General features: G+C 48.3%; 1 protein-coding gene and 1 long non-coding RNA gene across 8 annotated transcripts in view; both read left to right on the top strand.

Annotated features, from left to right (window-relative positions):
- ACSL1 (acyl-CoA synthetase long chain family member 1) overlaps window positions 1-9,578 on the top strand; it is a 71,875-nt gene extending 62,297 nt beyond the window's left edge. For all 7 annotated transcript variants that reach the window (XM_019422284.2, XM_019422282.2, XM_019422287.2 and 4 more), the window contains exons 15-21: window positions 566-638; window positions 2,395-2,483; window positions 3,958-4,074; window positions 5,658-5,801; window positions 7,299-7,400; window positions 7,507-7,578; window positions 7,927-9,578. In XM_019422284.2, the coding sequence (XP_019277829.2) occupies window positions 566-638; window positions 2,395-2,483; window positions 3,958-4,074; window positions 5,658-5,801; window positions 7,299-7,400; window positions 7,507-7,578; window positions 7,927-8,067 (738 nt within the window). In that variant the 3' untranslated portion in view covers window positions 8,068-9,578. The remainder of the gene's footprint in view (window positions 1-565; window positions 639-2,394; window positions 2,484-3,957; window positions 4,075-5,657; window positions 5,802-7,298; window positions 7,401-7,506; window positions 7,579-7,926) is intronic.
- A 6,105-nt stretch (window positions 9,579-15,683) lies between these two features.
- On the top strand, window positions 15,684-16,663 carry LOC128776419 (uncharacterized). The gene is made up of 3 exons (XR_008421467.1): window positions 15,684-15,756; window positions 15,949-16,193; window positions 16,525-16,663. It is a non-coding gene; the product is annotated as an uncharacterized LOC128776419 (long non-coding RNA).
- Window positions 16,664-20,221: the final 3,558 nt, after the last annotated feature.

Below are 20,221 nucleotides of genomic sequence, written 5' to 3'. Positions count from 1 at the left end.
CCAGGACATTTCCGAGTGGGTGGTGTGCAGTGTGACCTGTCGGGCCACGTCAGTGTCCCTCTGGCCTGTCTGCAGGAGGTTAAGTAGAAGAAGATGACCATGGACAGAGGCTGGTGTTTTGTGTTGGGGGTGAAGATGTTTGGGTGCCATAACAAAGCCGTAGCAGTAGCCTACAAATTTACCATATCCGTAAAACCTTGGTTTGCAGGCATAATTCGTTCCGGAAACATGCTTGTAATCCAAAGCACTCCTATGTCAAAGCAAATCTCCAGAACCATTGGCTCAGCTGTGATCATGTGACGTTCGGCCTCACATACTGCTCCTATTGCAAGACATTGCTCGTTTATCAAGTTAAAATTCATTAGAAATGTTTGCTCGTCTTGTGGAACACTCGCGGAACAAGTTACTTGCCATCCAAGGTTTTACTTGTACAACATTTAAAAAGAGATTTCACTATGGTCATGGTCAGCCGTTGCTCAGGAGTTACAAGAACTTAATGGTTTGTGCACTTGCAGCATGGGTGTGACTGTTTCCTTTAATAACGTTTCATCTCTTGCTGGTCCAGTTTTACGAAGGCTACGGACAGACCGAATGCACTGCCGGGTGCTGCCTGACCATGCCTGGAGACTGGACAGCAGGTACGCATAGCGGGCCACTGCTTATTGGAAGCCTGTTATTCCAACCAGAATTACTGGAATTGGGTTCATCATTGGTTCATTAACCAACTTAAGTTCTGTGTCTCGAGTGATTAGGCCTTGGGGCAGCCGCATAAATCAGGGCGCCTGGTGGAAAACAGCCGCTGTGGCAGAGCAGGATGTGCTTTGAGGACCCAGCTGTAACACAGGGGGCAATGTACCTAGATTCTGAGGCTGACAGCTGAGACATGATGCCCTTTTTACCAGGTTCAGAATGTTGGGCCCAACAGAGCCTACGAGGAATTGATTGGGGTCTAATTATTTGCTGGTAAATTTGAATTGAATTTACACTGGGTGCTATGCTAGGTGACGAGACCGCAGAGCAAAAGAAACAAGTCCTTCCTCCAAAAAGGCACAAGTTGAGGCAAATACGGAAATCATCGATGGAGCAGCTGTCATGGATGAGGTTGTGTGTTAGGTGCTTGAGATGTACGTCATGTGCACTTCATCGCATCCCTGTGAAGTAGGCCCTGTGACCCCGGAGAGGAAGTGATTGTTGATTAAAAAGCATGTAAATAATGTATAAGAATTTGCACAGCAGTAGGCTTTGCAGCCAGGATTCCAGCCCAGGTCTGACTGCAAAGTTTCTGTGCTCTCCTCTGTAGCACACAGGTAGTACAGAGTTCTCCACTCTGCAGACCCCGCTGATTTATTTGGCGTGTTAGAAATACGAGCGCGATCCAGTAACACGGATTCTAGTGTCTTGGACCCTAGTAGCACAATTCTGCTGGGACTGCCACCAACTGTCTGTGACCCTTTTTCATGGTTTAACTTATGCAAAAATTATTAAAACATAGGAGGAATTCTTTGTGATGCTCTTAAAACCTATCTCATTTCTGTTATTTGTTTGTTTGTTTGTTTGTTTGGGAAAAGACAGCCCCAGTCTGAACCACTTTGGGCAGGAGAGTTGAGTTAGCTGTGAAAATAAGCACCATCCTATCTTAATAAACTTAAATCTAAAACAAGTTCTCCCGTATGTAAGGAAGTAAAGACGGTCTTGGTCAGAGCCAGGGGTCGTGGGAGAGAATAAACCAGGTTTGGCAAAGCTGCGCATATTCTTTCTTTTTTTTTTTTTTTTTTTTAGTAAATGTTTATTTACTTTTGAGAGAGAGAGCGTGAGTGGGAGAGAAAGAGGGAGACAGGGGATCCAAAGCAGACTCTACTGAGAGCACAGAGCCTGATGCAGGGCTTGAACTCACAAACCGTGAGATTATGACCTGGGCTGAAGTCAGACATTTAACCAACTGAGCCCATCAGGCACCCCTGTGTCGTTTTCTTACAGAAAGCAGGGATGTTAAGTCTGTTGAGAGAGAGGCGGCAGGTGATAAGCAGAGGCCATCGGATCCTGGGAGCCTAGTGGAAGTTTTAGAAAGCTTGCTTCCGGGTGTTTGTAGGAAACCCTTAAAACCGGCAGCCAAATTATTTCTACTCTGAAAAATAATTTGGAGCACCAAACTTGGGAGAGGTCCCTAAAAGACTTTTGAATATTTGTCTCTCTTTGAAGAATAAACACTCCATGTTCACTTCCTGCGGAGGGTGGGGGGGGGGGGGGAGGGACAGGATATAATGGGAGAAAACAGAAGTTTACACCAGCTGTTGTTATTATGAGCAGGAGCAGGCTTGTTTGCTATAAAAGTAATTCGGCTTCAGGGTATTAGTAGTCCTCCTGGGAATGATCATTCTTTTATTGAACATGCAGGCCACGTTGGTGCCCCAATGCCTTGTAATTTAATAAAACTTGTTGATGTAGAAGAAATGAACTACCTGGCAGCCAAGGGTGAGGGCGAGGTAAGTGAACCCCCCCTCCCCTGCCCCTCATCGTTCACCCTCCTCGCCATTCCTCTGACGGCCGGCCGTGACCCCTGCACTGCCGTGACCTCGGCACCGTCGTGTAAAGGCATTGAGCTTGATGTCATTGGTGCTCCGGGATCCAACAGGCTTCTTTCTGAAGGTTCCTAATGCGGGAGGGGTACCACTAACATCTCGTCTATCAGACAGCAGAGGGACTTGGGCTTCAGAGCAAAGGCTCCAGTGCTGCAGGGTCTAGAGCACAGCTCTGGTGGGCTAATTGCCCTGGATACCTGTTAGCGAGCTACTGGCTAGCGGAAGGAAAGCCTGATGACTTCAAAGTGATTTCATCCCCCTTGGGGCTTTCCAGCAGCTGTGAGCAGGAACCTCAGGCAAGCATTAGCCCTACAACCTGACTGCAGCTGAGGTCGTTAAGACAAGGAAACAGGAGCATTGGAGGTACCCCCAAGATCCCAGCGTGGCTTTGGTAACTCCTGGATTATAGAATTCAGGGCTTCTGGCTAAAGGTGGAGACACGTGCACACACACACACACACACATGCACCCCAGCTTTCTCTGGACAGCCCCCAGTAAATGCTGTTAACAGATTATCTTTTCCCCCCACACTTCCGTCAAGATGTAATCGACCTACAACACTGTATGTGCTGTATGTTTAAACGGCATAGTGATTGGGGCATCTGGGTGGCTCAGTCGATTAAGCATCTGACTTCAGCCCGGGTCATGATCTCACGGTTTGTGAGCGTTCATGGGTTCGAGCCCCTGGGTGCCTCGGTCAGTTTAAGTGTCTGACTTCAGCTCAAGTCATGATCTTACGGTTTGTGAGGGTTTGTGGGTTCGAGCCCCGTGTTGGGCTCTCTGCTGATAGCTCAGACCCTAGAGCCTGCTTCCGATTCTGTATCTCCTTCTCTCTGCCCCTTCCTCACCCACGCTCTCTTTCTCTCCAAAATGAATAAACATTAAAAACAAAAGCTAAACAGCATGATGATTTGACATACATATATTGTGAAGTGAATTACCCACAATAAGTTTCATTAATATCCGTCATCTCACATAGATATAAGAAAAAAAGAAAATTCTTTCCTTGTGATGAGAACTCTTAGGATCTCATTTTTTTTAACTTTTTTTTAAAGTTTACTTCTTTTTCGAGAGAGAGCAGGGGAGGGGCAGGGAGAGAGAGAGAGAAAAAGCCCAGCGTGGAGCCTGACATGGGGCTCAAACTCATGAACCATGAGGTCATGACCTGAGTCAAAATCCTGAGTCAGATGCTTAACCAACTGAGCCACCCAGGTGCCCCCTCATCTCTTAACATGTAAATATATCCCATAATAGTGTCAATTGTAGTCACCACACCGCACATTCTGTCCCTGGTACTTCTCTTCTGACTAGAAGTTTGTACCTTTTCACCCCCTTCCTCTACTTTCTCCTCACCCCCCTCCATGCTTTTCCTCTTCAGGTGTGTGTGAAAGGGCCAAATGTCTTCAAAGGCTACTTGAAGGACCCGGCAAAAACGGCGGAAGTTCTGGATAAAGATGGCTGGTTACACACAGGGGACATTGGAAAGTGGTTACCAGTAAGCTCTCCCCTCCCCTGTCCCCAGAGACTGTTGTTTTCTGCCATAGGGAAGAAAATGTCCCATGGGTTGCAGGGGGCGGCCTCATTTTTCTCTTTTCCTGCCAAGGGGGTATGGTGTAGGCTCTTCCATTTCCTGAAGGGAACACGCTTACGCTCTGAGCGTGCCCGGGTGGGATTTTCATCTTAACTATAACAAATAGGTTTGTTTTTGATGCTTGACATCAATTCTGGTGGCTGCTTCCCATTTGAAATCCAGAGAGACTCCGTACGGCCTTTTATGTATCCGGGCTGGACCTCGATGTTAAGGCCTTGGTTTAACAAGGTGTGGGGAGCACTGTGGTAGGCCTCCAGGAAGGTGTGGTGGGCAAGAATTTGTGGATATATGCGTTTGTTAGGTCTGCCATCTCATTACAAATAGGAGAAGTGTTCCACGGATTAGGCCAGCTCCTTTGGATTTAGTCTTAAATTTATGTAGAGAAATTCCAGAGTCCACCGTAAGAGGGAGAGTCATGTACAAGAAGCCACATCCATAGGTTGGGCCAATTTTGCTTGCTGTGGTACCAACCACTGCTTTTTCTAAGTGGTTACCATGTTTAATTACAAGCACTGGAATGGCTAATATAATTTTCATTATTGTGTATTGGTCGATTCTTATAGATTTAAGGTGCACAATACTCCCCGAAATTTTTAGTGAAGTGGAAAATCCGCCCCTCATCCCGCCGAGCCAATTAATTCAGACTTTAGCATACCCCAGTTATTCAGAAATAAATTAAGTCCCTCTTTCCAAGTTCAAGAGGGATTACGTGTCAGTTCTAATTCTGGCTCTGGCGCTAATGAACACATGTCATAATCTCTCTGGACCTCAGTCTACTCCTTGTGAAAATGGCGCAGAACCAACGTGGAATGAGAGAACCACAGAAACTCCCCAACAGCTGACTTTTGGAAGCATAAGAATGACCCTTGGATGGGGATGGGTTGAATGGGGTGAGGTTTGGGTTACCAGAGGCGGGCACTCCTGACATCTGGCCAGTCTAGCGCAGAGATTGTAGCCTCCCCACGGTTATTGTGTGGGCAGCTGACCGACGCTGCCCCGGGGGCCAGGAGCAGTCCCCTCCCCCGCCCGCCCCGAAACAATGACAAAGGAAGCAGGCATTCGGCCTCTCTATGGCAAACATCCACTGAGCCCTCACTCTGTGTAGACAGAGTGCTCTGGGAGCATACGTCCCTATCTGTACTCTCAAGGAGCAGGACTCATTCTTGGGGAGCCAGATAGGTAGCAAGCTACTAGGGACGAAGTGAAAGCATGAGCTCTGGGGTCCCTTCTCCCTCAATCTCTTTCTCTCTCTCTCTTTTTCTCTCTTTCTACTTGACTCACTGGCCTTGGGCAAGTCACTTAGTCTCTCCAAGCCTGAGTTTGTCTCTCAGATGGGCTGATAGCCCGCCTCTGTGCCATGTTACCAGGATTAAATGATGCCCTGTGCAAAGTGCCCTGAACTGTGTGTGACTGACACGGGGCGGGCAGGGGCAGGGGGCACCAGCCACGGACCCACTGCCAGCCCCTCCCTCCCCTCTAATAAACAGAATGGTACCTTGAAGATTATCGACAGGAAAAAGCACATATTTAAACTGGCGCAAGGAGAGTACATAGCACCGGAGAAGATTGAGAACATCTACGTGCGAAGCGAACCTGTCGCTCAGGTGTTTGTGTACGGAGAGAGCTTGCAGGTACGGGCCCTCTGCCCTGGGAGCCGTGTCATGGGGGCACGGCCAGGCCTCGTGCTCCGGAGCTTTTCGGTGCCACAGGGAGTTGGCGATGGGTATTGAATTGACTTTCATGTGCGACGTGCCAGAGTACTACTGGGTTTTGCTGCCTGGCATTTCTTATCCAGAAGAGTTTTTCTCTTTAAATTGCATATTTTTATTTTACCTGGCTCGAGTGGCCTGGTGTACCAAGGGGAGTTGGATAAAGATGTTAGGGAGTGAGGAGGGCACCTGTTGGGAGGAGCACTGGGTGTTGTATGGAAACCAATTTGACAATAAATTTCATATTAAAAAAAAAAGATATCAGGGAGAGGGTACAATACGCTTCGAATTTAATTATGAAAGGAAATATTGATACGTTGATTATGAGAAAGTTTAGAATTTTCGAACATGTTAAACGCATCATAGCTATGCTGTGCCTCCTGAACTGTTTTTGAGCAGTGGTGGTTCTGAACCGGTATATATACATAAAGTTGAAAACCAAGGTCAACGCTGTAGGGGCACGTCTCTTTGCAAAATGTGGGGCGGACGATGGCAAGGAAGAGAAAGGGGTCTGGTTTCCTGAAAGTTCATCTTTTTTTCAAATCTTGAGACTTTTAAATACTTTTGAAAGAATATTTTCTTATCTTGTAAGGAATACACCTATTTTTCTTTGAGTGTGTACTGGGTTTTTTTTGACCTGGTACCTTACCATGCGTTTGATTTTTATTTAGTTTTATTGTTACTAAATTGTAAAAAAGAAAAAGGCATTAGAGATTTAAAAAAAAATTTTTTAATGTTTTATGTTTGAGAGAGAGAGAGCACAAGTGGGGGAGAGACAGAGAGAGGGAGACGCAGAATCGGAAGCAGGCTCCAGGCTCCGAGCTGTCAGCCCAGAGCCAAACGCAGGGCTCGAACCCATGAACCGCAAGATCGTGACCTGACCTGCAGTTGGCTGCTTAACTGACTGTGCCACCCAGGCGCCCCGCCCCCCTTTTTTTTAATGTTTTGTTTATTTTTGACAGAGAGAGAGACAGAGTGCAAATGGGGGGGGGGGGCAGAGAGAGGGAGACAGAATTGGAAAGATGTAAAGAAAATGAATCTGTATAAATTTTCTCTCTTTTTTAGAGCAGTTATTTGATGATATATATTGCCCCACTTGCTTATTTGATGCAGTTTTATTAAAATCTGTATATATATATAATATGCAAAAGTAAATACAAATTAGGGTTTTGTCAGATTTTGATGCCCAGTGGCCCTTTTAAAACATTTAATCGCAAAATTCCTGATGCTGGGTGTAGTTTACAGCTGGGAGTTCTTAACCTGGGCTCCATCGACCCCTGGGGCTGGTAATATGTTCTGAAGAGAGCGTCCGTGACCTCTGTCGGATCCTCCCGGGGTCCGTGGTACAAGATGACAAAGAAGCACTATCTCAGAGTATCTGCATCAAGCCGTGTCCTAACTCACTCGTCTGTGTTAAAGGCATTTCTCATCGCAATCGTGGTACCGGATGTTGAGACGTTATGTCCCTGGGCCCAAAAGAGAGGATTTGCAGGCTCCTTTGAGGAACTCTGCAGGAACAAGGTAAGGCTCCGAAGCGTGTGGTCCACCTCCCGGACCTTGGCCTGGCGCCGGGCCTGCCTCCAGGGACCTCCAGCACAGCAAGCGTGTTGTTTTCTTGCCTTACTAGGATCTCAGAAGAGCCATCCTAGAAGACATGGTGAGGCTCGGGAAGGACTCTGGCCTGAAACCATTTGAACAGGTAAGACTTTCATCACCACGCACGAACCCCTGCAAAACAGGTTTCTGACTTGAGGATTTCGTGTGAGTAGGTGTGGAGCACGAGGTGACCTAAAGAAAGCCATGGGGAATGAATGATGGAGCGGCTCAGCAGCGGGAGGGGGTTTCTGTAACCAAGGAGTAGGCATTCTCCTTTCCTGGAGGTGGGGATCCAGGCCCGGATTCTGTCGTGGGCATAGCCCCTATGCCGTGTGGACAGAGCCGGCTGGCCTGAGTCGGAGGGACTGGACCGGCCACAGGGTCTACGGGCTTTTTAGATTCAAGCTGTGTCTGCCCTCGTTTTTGCTTCAATCACCTCATTTATTTGCAGGTCAAAGGCATTACTCTCCACCCCGAATTATTTTCTGTCGACAATGGCCTCCTGACCCCAACAATGAAGGCTAAACGGCCAGAGCTTCGGAACTATTTCAGGTCACAGATAGATGAACTTTATTCCACCATCAAAGTTTAACGTGAGAAAGAAACCGCACACCTCCAACGTCTCCTACTGATGGCCCTCACGTTGGTAATTTTGACTAGAGCACGCGTAGGAAAGGGAGCGTCCGTGTTTGACTTGTGCATTCGGGGTTCTTGTCATAGGAATATTAGAGGACGTGGAACACTGCCTTACAGTCCCCTCGTGTTGCAGACCATGCTTATGGTGATACACAATTTCCAAAATGAGCCTTAAAATTGTAAAGGGGGAACTATAAATGTGCTAAGTTATTTATGACTTCCTCAGTTTAAAAAAAAAAAAAAATGGCGGGTGAAAACTTCTGTCTCCCTGTTTTTCTAACCAAGGGATTAGGATTTTGCTGCAAATTCTGCATTTGTCTGCTGCTCTCGAGTACAGTGCCCTGGAGGGAACCTGTCCCTTAAAAACAAGAACTGTCCCAGCTGGAGAACATCACAAGTGGACCAGAGATTCTTTTTTAATCCCTGCCTCCTTCCCTTCACCGCCTCACACGCACTCTGACGACCCCTCTGATCCCGGGGTATGGAGCGCGCACGCTTCCCCGCTGTCCCCGTTGTCCTGTAGGAGCAGAAGTTTCCCAGAGAAGGACAGAACAGACTCCACTGAAAACAGCACAGATTACGGAGTCTCCGATGAATGGCTGCTCACCTGAGCGAATGAATGGATTCTGGCATCCATGGGGCAGAATGCGCTCAGACCCTCTTCTCTACGCCCGCTTCCCTCCCTCCATCCCTTCCCAGGGGTTATTAAAAAATCTGCCTTAGACTCTGCAGTGAAGAGAAGCATTTCAAGAAGGAAATAAAATCACCTGGGTCAACCATGCTCAACTGTGACGCCTGTGTAACTGTTGACTTTATCTTCACCGAACCAGTCACTATTTGTGATGGCCGATGGAGTTTTAATGTGGTTTTCACATCAGAAGATTACGTTGTGATTAACGGGCTCCCCCGGCCCCCAGTAAACTCTCAGGCAAGGCATGTCTTTCAAAATATTAAGGGAATAGATCTACTTGGGTACTTATTGAAATGGACAGTAATAAACACTCTTACAATGCTACCTGATTTTTATGAAATGTATTTGCCAAGCCAAAATTCTAGGATGTAGAAATCTGGAAAATTCATTTCCTGGGATTAACTTCTCAAGGGATTTTTTTTTTTTTCTAAGTTAATTTGGGAAATTAGCTGCATTTCACTTTACTGCAAGTCTTTGCCACGTGTGACTGAATCAAGTTGTCATTTCGATACCAAAAGCAGTTGGTTTGGGATTTTGTGAGCGTCCGTGTATTATACAAGCACAACAGGGTTTGCACTAAAGAATTGTCATTGTAGTAACACTATTTGGTAGCCTAACTTCGTACGTGTATTCTTAATTGCACACAAAGTCAATAATTTGTCACCTTGGGGTTTTGAATGTTTGCTTTAAGTGTTGGCTATTTCTATGTTTTATAAACCAAAACAGAATTTCCAAAAACAATGAAGGAAACCAAAATAAATATTTCTGCATTTCAAGTGGGTGAAAGCCTCTCTTTTCGTGTCAGGGGTAATATTCGGGATAGCCTTGGATGTGCACAAGGGAGCCAGAAGGGCCCTCGGCCTCAGCCCCGCCCTCCCGTGTCTTCGCCAACGCTTACAGGGGCCAACCGGGGCCCCTGGCTGGGCTCTCTGGCGACAGCCCTGTTGGGTGGTGAAGAAAACCATGGTGTGAGCAATACAGATATTCTTGGAAATGCAAATTCTTTGCTGGGCAGCCAGGTTTCAGGAGACACTGGCTGTAGTTGGGTTTGATTCTGTGTGTTTTAGTAATTCCCTTACGAAGCACTGTTTTAGATGTCTCGCTTACAGCAGCTGCTGTTTTCTCTTCCCTTTTCCTCTGGTTCCACGCTGTGCTCTCGTTGTAAATATTTCCTCTCCAGGTGCTCTGTAGTCCGCCCCCGGCTCCTTATGGAGTCTGTGACGTTGAAATCCGCCTCCTGCCCTCGCTCCCTCCCTTAAATCTCATGTTTGGTGTGGAGATGTTTGGTTCCTCCCTCTAAAGCTCAAGCCCTCTGCGCATATCTCTTGAAAGCCTCCAAACACGTTCTGCCTTTTGTTTGAGTTATTAAATTCCTTATCTTGTCTTCCCTCATCTTTCTCTTCTTCCCCTGAGTTGAGGAAATGTGAGTTTCTTCACACTAGGGCATGACCTCCTTTTCCCTCCCTTCGTGCCCAACATGGCTTGCACACCAGTAGGAGTTCATTAAATAAATCCCATTTAAATAGGGGATTCCCATGTAAATATGAACAAATACTTGGAATTTTGAACAAAACTTCTCTTATAATGAAGCTGATGTACACGTTGGGTTTATCCTTTTTTTTAAAAAAATTGTATCCTATACATAAATGTATCATCTTAATCGTTAAAAATATTTGTGTAATGTTTATTTCTGAGAGAGACAGAGTGCGAGAGGGGGAGGGGCAGAGAGTGAGGGAGACACAGAATCTGAAGAGGCTCCAGGCTCTGAGCTGTCAGCACAGAGCCCCACGTGGGGCTCGAACTCACAAACCGTGAGATCATGACCTGAGCCAAAGTCGGATGCTTAACTGACTGGAACCACCCAGGCGCCCCCAGTTAATTTTTTTTTTAGTGTTTTATTTATTTATTTTGAGAGTCCTAAGCAGGCTCCGCGCTGTCATCACATAGCCCAACACGGGCTCGATCCCATGAACTGTGAGATCCTGACCTGAGCCGAAGTCAGACGCTTAACCAACGGAGCCACCCAGGCCCCTCATCTTAGTCATTTTCAAGCCTACATTTCAGAGACATCAGGTGCGTTCACATTGTGTGGCCATCAGCGCCATCGGTCCACAGAACTCTTTTCATCCTGCAAAAGCGAAACTCTACTCATTAAACACTAGCTTCCATCCCCTCCTCTCCCCAGCCTCCGACCACCACCAATCTACTGGCTGTCGCCATGAATTTGACCCTAGGTAAATCCTACGGTGTAGCTGTCCTTTGGGACTGGTTTTTCCACTGTTTGCAATATCCTCAAGGTCGTACCATGTGTCAGGATTTCCTTCCTTTCTAAGGCTGAGGAATACCCCATTGTGTGCACAGACCACGTTTTCTTTATCCGTTCGTTCGTTGACGGATATTTGAGTCGCTCGTACCTTTTAGCTATTGAGAATAACATTGCTGAGAGCGTGTTTTAGTCCCTGCTTTCGGTTCTGGTGGGTATTTACCTAGAAGTGCCATCGCTGGATTATAGGGTAGTTCTGTGCTTAAGTTTTGAGGAATTACCATACTGTTTTCCCCAGCGGCTGCACTGACCGTCTCACTGGCAATGTACAGAGATTCCAGTTTCTCCACATCCTGTCTGTAAACATCCTCTCTTGTTGGTTTCTGTGTTTTTCACAGTGCGCATCCTAGTGGGTGTGAAGAGCTATCTCATCATGGTTTCGCTGTGCATTTCTGTGATGATTAGTCAGGGTGAGCACCCTTTCCTGTGCTTATTGGTTGTTTGTCCATCTTCCTTGGAGAAATGCCTCTTCACGTCCTTTGCCCTTTTTTTTTTTTCCTTTTTTTTACAAGTTGGGTTGTTTGTGTGTTTTATTGAGCTCTGGGAGCTCTAACACCGCCTTTCGATTCTGAACTTTCATGGTGCTCTGTTGGGGGTCCGTGCCTGTTCAACGGCAGTAGATATTCAGTGGCACTCCATCCCACAAATCAAAACTAGACCTCGAAAGCCCTGTGGTCTGTGTCTCAAACCCAGCCAGAACAGAAGAGAGGGGCTTGGCTTGGAATGAGGCAGTCTTTTCTTCCGTCCAGATGCCCTGGGAGTTAAGCTTCTTTCAAGAACAGCCAAAGGGGCGCCGAGGTGATTCAGTCGGTTGAGCGTCCAGCTCTTGATCCCGTCGCAGGTCATGATCCCAGCCGGGGTTGTGGGATCGAGCCCTGTGTTGGTCTCCATGCTGAGCGTGGAGACTGCTTAAGATTCTCTCTCTCTCTCTCTCTCTCTCTCTCTCTCTCTCTTTCTCTCTCTCTCTCTCCCTCCCTCCTTCCCTCTCTGTCTCTCTCTCCCTCCCACCCTCTATTCCTTTCCCCTGTGCGTGCTCTCTCTCTGAAACAAAACAACACAACAGCCGGAGGGCAGGAGTCTCCCCCGTAGAGCCCTAGCGAGGAGGTGTGAGTGGGGCAGAAATGCCAAACCACTTAGCGCTTTAGTGGCTGTGCCCTCACGGCTCCTCCTGCCCCTCCCTGCAGGTCCCAGCTGTGACCCACCCTCATTCTAGATCTAAACTCAGAAAAGCAGTTTGTTTGTAAGTATATTTGGCACTTGGTAAATATTTTTGCCCCACTCCCACATTTCAGATTACTTGGAGTAATAATAATAACTAAAATGCTTTGGACGTCGCCCCGTGCCAGGCACGATTCTTGGCATTTTTACACAGGTGACCCACTTTACATTACAACCCCTGGAGCCAAATGCTACCATTGTCCCCAGTTTACAACGAGGAAATGTCAGCACACAGATAATGTGATCAGTGTCCCACGCCCAGACGGCATGGACTCCGCCTGGCTCCGGACCCAAGCCTTCAACCCCACGCCATGGATGTTTCTTCTTGTCTTAGACCGTGAACTTCCTGACGAGACATGCCGGCGGAGTTATTTCTCGGTGCCAGTAGTTCTGCCTCGAAGCTTCGGTGCAGATGGTTTCGATTCCTGCCCTGTGATTGTTCTTTGTCCTGGCAAGAGCTAACACCACCTCCCAGAGTTTTGTTCTGGTTTTACGGCTTCTCAGAAATTAGAGTTGCTCTCTGTGATGTTGGTAACCCCAAATCCACCAAGGACTAAAAGTTTCCTAGAGCCAGCCGCTCTGTTTGAGGAAGAAGATACGTGGAAAGCTGGGTCACAGGCCAACGGCAGGTTCATGAGGTCCCCCAGAAGTTCTAGAAACCCTCCTCAGTAACAGCTGCAGGGGCTGTGGATTTGGTACGGCCAGTGTGCCCGCCAGTGTGCATTCCTTACTGACGTCCGCATTCAGTCCTCACAAACCCCTGTTAGGCAGGGGGTGAGTCCACGGTTATGTGTTTACCCTCAGCTAAGTGCCAGGCCCAGTTCTGTGCTGTGGGGACACAGCAGTGAGCTCAGCAGACAGGATCCTCGCCCTGACGAGGCTCCCTGTGTAACAGAGATGGACGGACACACAGGAAACAAAAAAGCAAACACAAGAATTCAGATTGTGATGGTGCTCTGAAGAAAACAATTGCTAGAGGATTGGGGAGGGGACCACAGGCCTGTTTTAAGTGTTGCGGTCAGACGAGGTCCCTTTGAGGAGGTGACTGTGGGGGATGATTGGAAGAAGGAGGAGGGGAACCAGCCTTGCAAGGTTTGGGGAAGGAGGTCAAAAAGCAGAAACCGTGAGTGCAAAGGTCCTGAGGTGAGAAAGAGCCCGATGTATCCCAGGGCCCAAAAGAAAGTGAGTAAGGCTAGAGCATCATAAGCAAGGGAAAGTGTAGTACTGGGGAAAAGTTAGAGATGAAGGAGGGCCAAGTTAGCAGGCCTCGCGGCCCAGGAAGGAATCTGGATTTTACCCTGGGTTCAGGAGGAAACCAAAGAGGTGTCTGAGGCAAGGAGTTACCCTCCCTGAGTTCCCCTTCTCAAAGACCACTCCTGGAGACCGTGTGAAGACAGCGTAGGGCATGGTGGCTTGAACCAGGTTGGTGGCAGCAGAGACAGAGGAGGAAAGGGGTGGGGGGAGGACCGCGCGTGGGGAACCAGGGGAGCGGAGGGTTCAGGATGTGAGCGCAGGGGGGTAGACGTGCACCCGCCCTCACCGAGCTGGGAAGACTCACATCGGTTTTGGGGGGAGGGAGTCAGGAGGTTGAATTTGGGCCGTTTCTATTGGAGGTGGTGAAAGAGACTCGGCCGGGGACCCTGGGGGACCAGAAAACCTGGATGGGAACCAGAGGAGGTCTAAGACAGAACCGGCCTCACCTATTTGAAAGGGAATTAAGGAGCCAGCAATGGGACTGAGAATGGCCTACCACGGAAGAAGGTGGGAAACCAAAGATGGGGTGTCCCAGAAGCCAAGAGAGAAAAGGTTCGGGGAGGAAGGCGATCACTTATGTCATATGCTATCAAAAGGTAGGGGACAGAGGAACGTCCGCTGATCCCGCAGTGGTGGCCACCGCGGACATAAGTGTTCCAGCAGGGCAGAAAGGGCAGAAGCCGGGGGGTGGGGGGGCGGGCGGTGGGGACAGGGGCTCCGGGGAAGTCAGGGAGATCAGCTAACTACTCCTGAGTTTTCCCGACTGCAGGACCTCTCTACCTCGGTCAACTTTTTTGCTGTCCCTCCCCCTCCCTGGTGTGATGCCCATCACTGTGTCAGACAAGTCTCCTTCATTAGACAGTCCTCAGGTACAGCTAATCTCTCCATTGTAAATGGAGACTTGGCAGCTTAGTTCATGTCACAAGGTGGAGGCGGGTAGATGCCATCGACTCTGGAATTTTCGTCCACGTTTCCAGTGATCTTTTCCTTTCTTGGCAGCAGAAGCAGGAGAGAAGTCTGCCAGTCCGTCCCAATTGCCAGGCAGGGCAGGAGGACACAGGGCAGAAGGCCTTAGGGCTGGAGACCGAGCGTCCCTCCCATCCCTCCACCTCCAGCCCCCTCTGCATGTATCACCGGAAGTGGCCGTTCCTCTGTCCTCAGCACCCAGAGCTGAGAAAGTGCAGCCCCTGTTACCACGTGAGTCTGCAGATGTGAGGTCCCCGAGGGCAGCCCTTTCTCCACGGGGTCCTGGAAGAGATGCCCAAATCTGAACTCCCTCCTTCGCTCAGCACGAGTCACGGGGAAATTGACCACCTTACCCGTTATCCATTATTTGCCATTAAAAAAAAAAAAAAAATCCACATTTTTTCCTTTTTGACTTTTAACTTCTCACTGTCGGCCTGCTGAAATGGTAGGCGTCTTGCTCGCTCAATTCTGCTTCTCGGCACTGTTCTTAAGGTACAGAGATGTTCTGCTCTTGGCCAGACGCAGGGTTTTGTTTTTGGGTAAATACAAGTTCTTAGCCACTCACTTTCGTTGAGATTTTTCGTGGGGGTGGGGAGGGGAACGTCAGCGTTCCCTAAGAGAAATTGTCCTTGCTAAATACTGAAGCTGCTGGGTTTTCCCCCAAGAGCTCTGGGCAGGCTCCCTGCTTTGCATGTGGCCAAAGTCGGAGGGTAAGTCCTGAGAGCAGCAGCGGGGCCCTGCCACAGGGGCACCTAAGCCCCAGGCACGGTCCGGGACACGTGTGAAGTGTGTGTGAAACCGGTTTGCTCACATTCTGCGTTGGGCAACATGTGCAGCCTGTGCACATACAGAGGGACTCTCCCTTAAGAGTCTTGTGCTTTCCCACACCCACTGATAACGCCTGCCCCACCCTGCTGCACTCCCGCCAGCTCCCCCGGCACCCCCCCCGCCCCCGCCCACCCCGCCAGGTGGTGCACCCAGGAGGGATTCCAGGGCCGCCACTGTCTTGCTGAGGCTTTCTCCTATCATCTGTTGGATGTGTCCACTCCCCCTTTCCTGCTGCCCAGAGTGGCAGCTGTCTTCCACTGGGACCACTGCACCGGCCTCTTCACTGGCCTCCTTGTGTTTGTGTTGGTCTCTACTGACTCACCCTGTTTTCCTCTGCTTTGCAGCAAGGATGATTTTTCTAACTCGTAAGTCTTATCGTGTGGTTGTCCTGTTTAGACCTTCAGAAAGTTCCTGTTGCTCCCAAGTCTGAACGGCTTAAAAGACTTAGAGGAGGCCTTCTCAGACTTTACTGTGCCTCAGATGCCCTGGGGATCTTAAAATGCAGATGCAGATTCAACACGTTGGGCGCTGGGCCTAAAATTGTGCGTTTTGAATAGGCTCCCCAGGGGATGCCAGCGCTGCTGGTCTGGGCAGGGCATTTTGAGGAGCAAGGAACTGGAGGACCCCTGCTGATGTCCCTAGCCTCGTCTTCTGCTCCCTCCCCAACCCTGCTCCAGCCACGCTGAACTTGTGCTAGCTTCCAGAATACGTCACATGCTCGCTCACCACTGGGCCTTTGCACATGCTCTGTCTCCCTAGAGCACGCTTCCCCTGGCCTAGTTGGCTCCTGCTCCTATTCCAGGTAAACTGTAGATCCCACTTCCTCTGGGAAGCCTTCTCCCATTCTCCAAGCCTAGGAAATGAAGAGCCTGGCATGTTTGCGGCCTGGCAATGGTGTGAGGTGGAGGGGTAGGGTGGTTGGTAGTGATTTTCTTTATGCTAAGTGACAAGGTTAAAGGGGTGAGCAAGCTGGCCTGTGAGAACAGGGTGGCAGCCAGAGGGTAGGGGTAGCTGTTTACTCTTACAGAAGGTTCCAGAAAGAAGGTTTTTGTGTCACCTGGGGGTTGGAGAGGGAAGTACGTCTGGCGAGAGGTTGTCTGGCTGATGGTACTCTGGCTCTTTTCCATTCTCAGCTGAGCAGTGAAGGATCCCTGAGGTAAGGACTCCAGTTGCCCTGAACTCTGTGAACAAGGTCAGCTCCACAACTGCGTGTCCTCAGGCCACCCAAAAGTCGTGTCAGAGAGCAAGGACATTAAAAGGATGAGAACTGTTTCCAGAAACTTCTTTTTCTTCTTTTGGTGGGGGGGGGGGCACAGCTTGAGAGCGAATCATAGAGACAAAGAAAGTTTCTACCGTAGAGATTTTATTTCTCTTGTTTTCTTACCAAAATCTCTTCCTCCGGGGTATTCTTTTGCTTTCTCTTTCTCACTTGTGCCGCTCGTGTGTCCCTTTCGCAAGTTTGAGTCATAAAACGAACTCCTCTGCAGGTTGGAATCAGCTATTGCTTGGCCAGAGAAATCCTGGATTTTGCTGGAATGGTCCTGCCAGGCTTCCTGCACCAGACGCAGCCCTGCAGGGAGCTGGGAATGGAATCTGAAACATGTGACGTTGCAGGTCATGATGCAGTGGTCAGGCATGTGATCTCAGCTTGGCTGCGGGCAGTGCCAGTTAGGTCTAGAAAAAGTAGGACGTTGGTTGCACGGCAAATAAGTTCAGTAGTGGGTATCAGAGCCAAGGAAACGTCCGAGAGCTTGTGACACACGGAGGGATCGAACGTCATCGCGGTTCGCGGCAATGGAAAACTCTTTCTGCCCCCCAACTGAAAAATATACCGCGTACTACTGCCTTTCTGAATTTTATTTCCTCTTTGTCATGAAGGGAACGTCCAAGCCGAGGTCTCCTCCTTCTTGGCCCTGGCCTTGCCCCGCGGGACGTTTTCAGTTAGTTTCGCAGCGTCATTGTTACAGATGGTGAGCAGTTGGTCTGTTTACCACAGATAACGACCTTAGTTTCTTCCCAAAGAGAGCTGCCAAGTTCAGTGGGTTACTCCTGTGCACCCAGTAATTAGTAGGTGCCGCAGGAAGTTAAAAAAAAAAAAAAACACAGAAGGGAAATTTGAGAAAGAAATTATTTCCTTTATTTTCTTTCCCACACGAGAATATCATACCCTTTGCCTTCAGGGAGACTTAAAGGCATGAGCTTGATGTATAAGAAAGGATAATGCACATGACAAGGAAAAATGAGTCGAGCAACAGGTAGTTAAGAGACGTAGCCTTACTAATCTTGAACAGACTTTGAACCAGAAAATGTGAACTCTGGTCTCCGATTACATCTTCAAACCTCCAGTCCTGGTCTTCATCTGCCCTCTGGTGGCCACGGTTCTGAACAGGAAATTCCACAGAAGAGCTCCCCCGAAAGAAAGCAGAGGCCCAGTAAGAAATAATAAGCATGTGTATATGTATGGATATGGACGTATATGTAAGTGTATATGTAAGTATATATGTAAGTGTATACATAAATGTATATGAATACCCCATATTCTTTACCTCTTATCTTCATGGTAAACCTGTAAGGTAAATAATAATATTCTCACTTAAAAATCAAGCTAATAGGGGCACCTGGGCGGCCCAGTTCAAGCCCTGCATCGGGCTCTGTGCTGACAGCTCAGAGCCTGGAGCCTGCTTCAGATTCTGTGTCTCCCTCTCTTGCTCTCTCTCTCTGCCCCTCCCCTGCTCGCACTCTGTCTCTCTCTGTCTCTCAAAAATAAATAAAGAAATGAAAATCAAACTAATAATTCCAAAACATGAAGTTAATATATACATCAACCCATTTCATGGGGAAGATATATTTCCACAGAGTGTCTGTGCCCAAGCATTCAGTTCATCCCGAGGTCCAGGATGTTTTGTAGTTATTTTCTACATCTGTATTATAAAAGCAGTCGTTGTGGTGGGGTTTTTTGTTGTTGTTGTTGTTGTTTTGTTTTATCAAACTTTTTTTTTTTTTTTTAGGGAGAGAATGGGAGCAGAGTAGAGGGGTTGGGGCGGGGAGAGAGAGAAGGAGAGGGAGAATCTTAAGCAGTTCCACGCTGAGTGTGGAGCTCAGTTCAGGGCTTGATCCCACAACCCAGAGATCATGACCTGAGCCGAAACCAAGAGTCGGATGCTCAACCTGCTGAGCCACCCATGTGCTCCAATAGTGGTGGGGTTTTTTTCACTGTCCAAACATGAAAGTATGTTCTATCACGCTCCTCCCACCGTGATGTCCTCCAGAATTTCTGCAATCACCTGTCCTCTGCTATCCCTCAGCACCCTCTGGTTGTTCACATTGCCCAGGCTACTTACAGGGCTCCAGACCTTCCTCCCTCCACTCCTGTGTGTTTAGCCCTCTTCCCACACCCATGCTTCACCCGTCCTGGCCACTGTCCCTGATTCTTCCCAACCTCCCTAGGTACGCTAAGATTACAAGGTTGTTGACTTTAACGAACATTCCCAAAGGGTTAACGACGATGGGAAGAGTGCACACAACGCACGCATCTGACAATAGAAAATACGGTAAAAGCTTGGATTGCGGATAACTTGTTGCTGGGAGTGTTCCGCAAGACGAGCAAACATTTCTCATAAATTTTCACTTGATAAATGAGCGATGTCTTGTAATATGAGTAGTACAAGACGCCGGATGTCACATGATCACAACCGAGCCAACGGTTCCTCTCTCTCTCTCTCTCTCTCTCTTTCTCTATCTCGCACGCGTGCACCGTGGGACTGTGGGTGATCATCTCCCACGCTTGGATGCTTGGTCTCAGGCTGTGGTGTTTGCAGAAATCAGTGATCTTTCAGAACATTGGAAGGTTGTGTCTGGCACTTGTCCCACAAGTCCCACAACTGGCACTTGTGTATTTTATGTCACTTCCAAGCACCTATGGACAGTCCCTTGTTTTTCCATCCAAGAGTAAGCTTAGGAATGCTTTGCTTCCTTCTAGGTCAGGCTGCCTGCAGATACAGACCCTTTCCTTTTCTGTCTTATTGCCAGTTACATGAAATACAGTAAATGACAAGAGTTTATTAATACTGTATTGCAGTCAACACCCATTAGTGATAATGAAAGTCTCCTACACAATAACCCTCCTCTGTCTTGTCTCTCTCACACCAGCCATGAAGTTTGCCAACAGAAGTGCAGGTTAATTTGTTTATTTCTCTTTATATTTTGTATTTTCTTTGTTGTATTGTATTTCAGTACTGTAATCATTTTTATATGAATATTTTTGGGTTGTGTAATGAATCATCCGAATTTCCATTATTTCTTGTGGGAAAATTCGCTTTGATATACAAGTGCTTTGGATTATAAGCATGTTTCCAGAATGAATTATGCTCGCAAACCAAGGTTTTCCTGTATTGATGGGCAACGGCTTCCTGAAAAAGTAATCTGCCACTGTCTTCGTAGTTTCCCGGTGACCGCATCTTCCCTTGGCTGCAACCTCTCTGATCTGCTGGGCTTTTCTTTTTCCCTTTACTGATCCTTCTCCCCTCTCGAGCCGCTGGCCTCCAGCCCCCACACTTCTGATACTTGTCTTAGGCCTTCGCGTTCACTTTCTTCCACCCAGACTGGGCTCTACACCAGAGCAACTGGGAGTCTTGTCCATGTTATAGCATTACTTGCTTCATCATACCACGCGCACCCCAGAGAGCCTGGAATCCGTCCCCTTTCCTCTCCCCTTTATTCACCCAATTTGAGAATCGCTGCTCGGATCTGACAGTTTAACCGAGAAGGCAGCATGAGGGAGTGGAACGAATGTGTTTGGTATTAGAACACCTAGGTTGAAATCCTGCCTTC

This window comes from Panthera pardus, unplaced genomic scaffold (genome assembly GCF_024362965.1).
Source record: "Panthera pardus isolate Hobbes unplaced genomic scaffold, ASM2436296v1 HiC_scaffold_13, whole genome shotgun sequence".
Taxonomy (NCBI): Eukaryota; Metazoa; Chordata; class Mammalia; order Carnivora; family Felidae; genus Panthera; species Panthera pardus.
Note: the sequence above shows the minus strand (reverse complement) of the source record. Positions and strands in the feature narration are given on the sequence as shown.